We start from the raw sequence: 9,187 nt of genomic DNA, 5'->3' as shown, positions 1-9,187 counted from the left end.
GTCGCTTTAAAAAAAACTTGTAAATTTAAATAAGGAATATTTTTAATACCGTAACATAGTTTTATTTTTCTAATTCTATAATTTGATGTTAAAACGCGATTTCATTTAATTTTAATAAAAAAATTCTTATTAAAAAGAAAAATATTTGCTTAAGTGTTTAAATCAAGAACTATCTATAACTGAAGAACTCTAATTGAGTGAAACATTGTGTACATCACTTTCAAACGATTAACACTTTTTAGTTGATAAATTTAATAATAATTAAGATTATGTCGAATTTATCGAATAAAATGTGTAGTTGAAATATGTCAGAATTACATTTATTTTTTGAACTTAGTACAGTAATCTTTCTGTTTAGTAAGATTTTAAGTACATCCACGTAAAAAGATTTAAAGTTATTCCTTCTTAAGGTTAATCTCATATTTTCATTTATTATGCAATCTTTTTTAATTATATTTATTTAAAAATATATAATAAAAAAACTGCAATAAAATTAAAAACCAAACTAATAAAAAGTAAACTTACAAACAAGTTTTACCAATAAGATGATAAATTAAAAAAAATAATAAAAGATATCATTCGATCTTATTTTTTAAATAGCTTCATCTAGTATAAATAACAAAGTACCTTCGTAAAACTTATATATAAACAATTAAATAAAATTTACTTTTATCTTTGTAGTAAAATATTAAGGTAAGTTATAAAAAATTTTTTATTACAACTCGTTTAATGCACTTAAGTGCAAAGTGACCTAGAGTGCGCCATAACTTGAAACTTATACCAGATATTCTGAAGTTGATGATGAAGAGCAAAAAAGGTCTTAAGTATATTAAAGGGTAGTTTTTTGAGAAATTTAATTGGAGTGGGCCATTGCTTTTTTAAATTTATTCTAGGGGGCATATGAATTAAAATAAACCCTGTTATGCTTGACAATAATATATCTTGTCTTACTTATAGGATTGAAAAAATGTTTAGGCTTGTAAAAGCCAAATCTTAACAATGATATTATAATAAAAGTCTTCAAGTTTTCCAATAAGTTTTAAACGTAAAAAATTGTTTAAATAATTTCATACTTATGATGAATTTTTCTTACGTAACAACAAGAATTTTTATTATATTTAATAAGTTTATTGAAAGTTAGTAGCATTAGGTTTAATCATAGTGTCTTAATCATATCATTTGGTCTCAAGAGCCCTAAAAATATTTTGTTTTAATGATGCCCAAGTTTAAAAACAAGGCGTATGTTTAGTTAAAAAAATTTAAAGGTAATTTTGTTACAAGTATATAAAAAAATATGTATAAGAGCAACTGAATTATTATTTTGGTCTCTCTTCAGCTTTTTTTTAATTTCAGTTGTCCGCCGTAAAATTAACAATAAAATATAATTTATTTATGTTTAATACTAAATCAGTGGTTTTCAAAATTGTCTATGACATTTTGTGCACGATAAACTACTTAAAAAATCTAATGTTTTTTTATTGAACGACAAATCGCTCAAAATATTTAGTCCTAGAATAGGGGTGGGCAACGTAAATAATTGAAGGGCCGGATCCAAAAAAATTATTTCTCAGCGGGCCGGAGCATTTCGAGTAAGTGATCTACCGGATTCAGTTGGATCCTTTTTTAGATCCGGATCTTTAATCAAAAATGTTATCCGGATCCGGCTAAATACTAATTTTAGACAAGGTTTCAATTCCGAATAAAACTAATTTCAAAAGACTTGGATCCGGCTGGATGCTAATTGATCTGGTGTTTTAAAATTTTGAATTAATTTATTAACTACCAAGGTTCTCAAGTGTGCAATTTACGTTAACTTTTATTAAGTACTCATAATTCCCTATTTTTACAACTATGGACCGAATTAATACTAGTTAGTTTTACAAAAACAATAACTTACTTACTATAAATTACTCGAGCCTAAGATTTCAAACTAAAACATTAACAACTTTAAACTGTTCGAAATTATCTAATTTTGGTAATCCTTGGCTCGAGGCTACATTAATAATATTATTCAGAAGTTAACTAACATTACAATATTAAACTACTATCTTTTATTTAAAAAACTTATAAAGATTCATTCAAAATTTTGTTAGATTGTAAACTGTTATTACAACATACACAAATAAATTTCCTGAACAAATCATACTTAAAGTTGATAAGGTATTGTCATCAATTGGTCATCATTAAACTTAACCATTTACTTAAACTTTACCTACATCAACTTGTAATATTCTACTAAAATGTAAAGTTGAGCAGTTTTACTTAAAGTAGTTGTCAATGTTGTTAGAAATTATTTTTCTTAATATTTATAAGAACAACTCATTAATACACATCTGGGAAAGACATCAATTTTTTTACATGTTATTTTTTATGAAAATCATTATGATAGGTAAGATCATCAAAGTTAGTTCAGCAAACAATTTTTTTTGGATTATTTGAGAAAGAATTAATTAAACTGACTTGAAACAGAACAAGGTACTATAACAAAAGAGTGTTTTTATTACTAAAAAAATTAAAAGCCATTTTTGAAAACGTTATCAGGTTAAAGTCTCACAGTTTATTTTGTGAAAATAATTAAAAAAAGGTTTTGTACAAATTTTATAATATTTACATTGGCTTGTAGGATTCATATAAAATTTGAAAATGCCTAGCGGGCCGGATCATCCACTCGCGGGCCGGATAAATTTTGTCCGCTGGCCGGATTCCATTTAAATTTAAAAAAGTTTTGGGGGCCGGTCATTTTGACTCCGGGGGCCGGATCCGGCCCGCGGGCCGTACGTTGCCCACCCCTATCCTAGAACCTGGTGAACGAAGAACCTTTCGGTTTTTAAGTTTTACACCACTTGGGTACCTTTTAACGTCATGTCCAGGACATGTACAAACTAAAATTTACTTTTTAACTAGAACCAATACTTTCAAAATTTATAAAAAAAAATACATACACATTTTATAAACTATTAATTTTATTTTTTTAATAAGTTATATAAATAGCCCAACTAATTTGAAAATATTTTTATTGCTCATATAATTTTTTGTGAAGCAGTTATCACGCATACTTTTTATAGTACAATGTACAAAAAATACAAACTTACTGCAAACACTATAGTTTAGTATAAATGCAGTAAACATCTAGTAAACTTTTCAAATTTTTTATTTTTCACACAAAGTTTGTAGTAAAACATTTTTTTTTACTTAAACAGTAGGTACTTTTAATATTTATTATGTTTTGTTTTTTTAAATTTACAAGCAGGTTTATATAAGAAAAAAGAACTAAAGAAAGTTTTTAAATAAAATAAACAACTCTCAGTTTAGGTTGTACTTGATATTAAAAGCAGTAAATGTTTAACACATCTTAATAAGTGTTTGTAGCATAGTTTTCTGGTATCTACCAACACTCGAGAGGACCAACTGTGTGCCAACCGATTTCATTTTCTGCTCCGGTGTCGCTGAAACTGACTTCAATAACTGGCAAGTGTTCCTTGTTCGTCAAAAACCCTTCGTCGCTTGCTATAAAACTATCAGAGTTTTGATCGCAGTTACACTTATAAGATTTATTAATGCAATTTCCTGTAAAATTATTTCACAGTAGTTTTACATACATAAAACTTTCTATAAAAACGTTTTTTTTATTAAGTTAGTTATAATGATTAGTTATATGTAGCAATAGTTGACGCTGTTTTAACTTTTTCTTTTTTCTCATAGATAATGTTTTTAAGAAACAACTAAATAGTATGTATTAAATAACCAGCTATGCCGCAAGCGCAATACCCATTTCGGTCAGACCCTCCCCAATACAACCTTTGAACTCCATCGTATGATTTCCAATAAGAATGACCATTTCGAAAAAGTAGAGACCCTCTACAACGATACTGAAATAAAAAAATATTATAATAAACAACATATAAAAAACAAGCCTTCCATGTTTTATAGTTTAGTAAAACTGAAATGCTTGACTTATTTTTGTTATAGAATTTATTTAACAAATACATAGCGTTGAATAAAATATCTTAAAACTATACACTTTTACATGAATCAGAATAAGATCAGATAAATAGCATAGTCTTTTAAAAATGTTGTGTAAATAAGTTTTTAAAGTTTTTAGAAGCATTATATTTGAATAATAAGTAACTTTTGTAAAACTTTCCTTGTCTTACTTGAAATTAAATGAAGTTTTACAAAGTACAGACAGTTTAAAGTTTAAAACAAAATAATAAATTTTTAAGACATAAAGTTTAATCGTGCTTAACACTTTATACAAAGCATTAAAAATTACCTTTATAAACTGACGGCAGCTAGTGTGCCTGCTTATAAATGTTCTAACGTCTTGTAAGCTTATTTTGTAATTAACTTTTCTTTTGTAGTCACCCGGTTTTTCATACCCACTCACTCCTATTTCATTTTCGGTGTCATGATTAACAATTGAGTACACTGACAAACAAATTATTTGTAAGTTTTTTCTACCTCATAGTTAAGCTAATGTTATCTGCTAAGCGTGACTATGGTTAGTTAACTTATTTTAGTGCTATATTTCAGAACCTAAAAATTTGTTTCCATTTAGTAACTATATTTTATATCAATTCAAAATCTTAAATTTTATTACCAAAACAATGTTTCATTCGCTTGAACTTAGTCAAACGAGGTCATCAGTTGAAAAAAATCGGTAAAAATTTCTACAATAGCATGCAATTTCTACAATTTTTTAAAGTAAAAAGTACATTATATTTTATATGGGAACGGGTCTAAATTGCACGAAGACAAAATTGCACGAGAACAGAATTGCACAAGTGCACAAAATTGCAAGAAGCCAAACTTGCACGAAGCTAAATTTGCACGAGGGAACAAAACTGTACGAAGACGATTTTGCATCAAGGGTCATTACACTTTTGCACGAGAGTAAAAAAACAAAAAAACAAAAAAAAAACACACAAAAAAACTAAAAGATAATTAAATTAAATAAAAGAAAAAAATTAGTGACCGAGGGTAAGGGTTAAGGGTAACAGTGATAGTAGATAAAAAACAAATTAAAAATAACTAATAACATTTATTAAAAAAAAAAAATAAAATAAAAATAAAGCTACCGACCGAGGGTAAGGGTTAGGGGTAACAGTGACATTTAATAAAAACAAAAATTAATAAAAAAAATTAACCCGTGCAAAATGTCTCCGTGCAAAACTGTCTGCTCGTTCAAAAGTGTCTTCGTGCATGAAAGACCCTTCGTGCAAAAGTATCTTTGTGAAATTTTGTACGCTCGTGCAAATTTTACAGCTACCTATTTTATTTAGTTATTTGTCTTAACTAAAAAGATTGCTCAATTTAATGAAATTTAAAGAGCTTATTTTAAATAAAAATGAGCAAATACTTCAAAAGTTCGTAATTTTTTTGCCACCGAAACCTGCTTAAGTAAAGTTTTACTTTGCACATTTTCAATTCTATTTATGTAATTAGATTTTTAATACCTATCAGCTGGATAAAATAAACAATAAATAATATTACATTTAAAAATTTATTAAGTAGTTTTAAGTTAAGCATTAAACTATTTACTAATATGTTTAGCCAAAATTCTATACAAAAATAACAACCTAGATCAGATACTTAAAAAAAAAGAAAATCATACGCTTATTCTATATTATATGCTTTATAACAAGGGTCGGCAAACTACGGTTTAGGACGTAATATTAGCTTCAAAGATACTTTTTTTAAAAACTTACAATTAGACTTTAATTTTAACTTCGTGTTTATTAAAAGTAACTTATAAAGTCTTATTATTGCTTGTTTTATCAAATGTTTAGCTTGACTGGTATGTTTTATTTGATAACTACAATTACCTATAACAACTGCGGTCTGCTGAAAACTTTTTTATATACAGTACGGCCCTCGAGCAAGTTTTTCTAGGTAGTTTGGCTAATTACTTATAAAAAACTGCCGACCCATGTTCTACCAGTTACAAAATGAAGAAAAATATCAATCAACCAAAGTTACCTATACCATTTGAATTCTTGCATTTAACTGGTATAGACTTTTTAGGACTTATGTATAAAATGTAATAATCAAAATCTTCGTTTGAGTTAAGTGCCTCTGTGCAAGAGTTATAAGTTTTTTGTGATACTCTCGATACAAGTTTTCCAAGCTGGGCAAAGTTTCTTTCAAAATTTTCATTGGCTTGCAAAAGCTTCGCTATTGCTTCACTCATTAACAATGAATCTTCTCTACTAGCTTTTTCAGTCAGGTTAACTTTAATGTTTTCAATGGTTTGATTTGTTGATTCAATGTAATCACTGAGCGAACTCGAGATGTAGTGAATTTCTTGTTTGTTTTCGTCTACTTGCTGTTCAGTTTTCTCGTGTAGTACCGAAGGTTCGCCCTAACAAAAGTAATTGGTAGGAAAAGAGAAAAATTTTTGTAAGGCGCACCAAAACAAACTAACTTTCTGGCCTTGAAGTCCTCGAGCACCTTTGGGGCCTCTTTTTCCGGGTTCACCCTGAAGCCCATTGTTGCTGAGACGATCGTTGTTAGCAAAAATTCCTTTGTATTCAGACCCGTAGTACTGATTAATTACGTTGCATTCTTGACCTCGTGCCTTGCATAATTGGTAGGGAACAAATAATAATGCAAAGATTAGTAACATGTTTAATTTCATAAATTATTTTTTATATTAAGTCATTCCTAAAAGTTAATTGAAAGCTTTGGTATTTTATACAACAATTTTATTTCAACGAAATACTCTATTGAAATAAAACAAAACTAAAACATTCTTTAAACTTGTAAACAATAGATAAATTTGCGTATTAAATGTATAACTTACATTGCATAGTCTTCAATAGTTTATACGACATAAACTATAAAATTCATTGGTATTATTTATTATACGTAAATTATCTAAAATAAACTGATAAGTAATTACTACTTCAAAAACTATTTTCAAGTCGAAGAAATAAAGCTTTTAAAGTCTTAAGTTGACCTTTTTTATGCTTTTTTAAGTATGAAATGTAAAAATAACTTTTAATTGTCAAATAGTTTGTTTTATAATCTAAATTGTTAAATTATTTTTGAGTTAATAAAGAATAGATGGTCTTGCAAAATTATTTATACATATTTTTAATTTTTTTATAACTTGTTAATTGAAACATACAATTTTATAAAACCTCCCAAGTATATTATTGAATGTTCAAGGTAAATCCATATAACTATCTTTTAACTATTGTAACTTTCAAAAAATCTTCTTTTTGTCCCATAAATGCCTTCGATGAAATTTTATATCTATAACAGTCATACTTTAAATATTTAATTTTACATAAAGCTAATACAGTTGTTTAACTGGTTTCAAAAACAAAAGTTTAAGGATAACACTAGTTTAGTTCTATCTAAAAAACATGAATAAGTCAGTTTAAAACTTCTTTATTATGAAACAGCCTTTTTATTCATTAGAAGAGCTATTAAATACTTTACACACTCGTTGACGAGTTTTATACCGTGTAAAATATCATTAAGTACACAGTTCCATTAAGGATAACAACAAAAAGCTTTTTGAATACATTACCTTTAATCATTACGTTTGTTGTTGATATGTTAAATGGAGCTTATCCTTTTAGTTTAAGTTTTAACTAAAGAAAAACAGATTTAAATCTAAAAGTTCTGTTAAAAGTAAAGTATTTTACTAAAAGTTTTTGATAATACTAAATACTTATCAGAAGCAATACTAAACATACTTTTAGCTCGGTCTATATAAAATAAATAGTTTGTTATGTAAAGGTGTTTAAAAAATAAAATTCATGAATTTTATTTAATGAATGATAACCTAAAGCCAATCAATAAAGTACAAGCTTTCTAAATACTCAGATAATGTTATGGCAAATAAATATCAGCTAAAATTAGGAATATCCCAAGGTTGAAAAATAGCTGATTTTAAGTTGTTTACATATTTAGAGAACATAATTTAGCATTTATTTAGTCATAGAAAAATTAAATAAAAACTAAATAGTTATACTATTATCATATTAACATAAATTACGACATAAATGTTAGATTTATTAACTTATTTTTATCTTTAAGATATGTAACTTTTTATGAGTAAGTAGGTGTTTGCTTTTACACATGATTCAACTATAAAAGTTTGGAACTGTAAATAAAAAGTTAAAATACTTGTAAAGTTATATAAGTCGTGAAAAAAAGTTTTTAAGGTAATAAAATGTTACGACAATCGCGTCGTCATAGGGGGTACGAAGTAACATAAAGCACCTAATATGTCTTGTGTCTGTCATATTTACATTTTATATTGTATATTTCACACCTGTATATTTCAAGATAAAATAAGACTTCATATACTTTAATTTATTCGCACCACTATTAATGTTTCACTCGTGGCCCTGATACATAAATATCTAAATTTCTGGTTAGTTTTTTTTATAATTATTCTTTTGTTAAACATACTTTTTTAATTTACTCTTAGTTTTCAGTACTCTATATTTTATACACTGTATTTAACGAAAGCACTTTAAACAAAGTTCTATCACAAGAATATTTTAAAGTAGCAAAGAGCTAATGTATTCCGGTTTATTATCTTGGACCCCGGTTAATTTGCTTATAATCATATAGTTCCTAAAAATAACATGAACGTGAAGAGCTAGAAAAATAACAAAAAATACTTTTTTTTTGTTTTATAAAAATGTAACAACTTATGAGAATAAACATCTTTTGTTAGCTCATTTTAACAAGGTTATTAGGATCAGATACTTATTTAAAACTTCATATTGTACTGTAAAAAATTTTACCTGTTAGAAATAACACAAAATAGTCAATGTTGATTTTATTACCTAAAAAATCTTCCCTTCATAAATTCTTTAAAATCTATTTTGTTTTAAAGTGAATTCAAGACACAACTACTTATTATTTTTTTCAAAACAACTTAATTATTTTATCAACAACATTTCTTTATTTTTAACCAATTACCAAAGTTCTACATATATTTACTTTGATAATTTCTTTAAAAAATAACTTATAATGCTACAATTAAACCAAAATACCTCAATCTGTATAACTTAAAGATCAAATTCTTCAAAAATCCATCTTCCCATTTGTTTAAGCCAAACACAAAGCAGTTTTTCAACTCTTAATTAGTCGTTACAGTTTTTAACTATGTAAACCATTGTAGCAGTCAGGTAAAACGCTTTCTTTAAAATTAAAGTTTATA

At 26.7% G+C, this 9,187-nt stretch overlaps 1 protein-coding gene across 1 annotated transcript; it reads right to left on the bottom strand.

The window, feature by feature from the left end:
• Positions 1–3,006: 3,006 nt before the first annotated feature.
• LOC145834507 (neurexin-4-like) lies at positions 3,007–6,659 on the bottom strand. Its single transcript, XM_082941953.1, has 5 exons — positions 6,425–6,659; positions 5,980–6,361; positions 4,274–4,428; positions 3,746–3,869; positions 3,007–3,567 (listed from the first exon to the last, which is right to left on the bottom strand). Exons 1-5 carry the CDS (start codon positions 6,635–6,637, stop codon positions 3,386–3,388), a joined length of 1,056 nt encoding a protein of 351 aa, XP_082798079.1. The 5' UTR covers positions 6,638–6,659; the 3' UTR covers positions 3,007–3,385.
• Between the last annotated feature and the right edge of the window lie 2,528 nt (positions 6,660–9,187).

Source organism: Thalia democratica, chromosome 4 (assembly GCF_965202585.1).
Source record: "Thalia democratica chromosome 4, ktThaDemo2.hap1.1, whole genome shotgun sequence".
Lineage (NCBI taxonomy): Eukaryota > Metazoa > Chordata > Thaliacea > Salpida > Salpidae > Thalia > Thalia democratica.
This window is presented reverse-complemented; position numbering and strand designations above follow the sequence as displayed.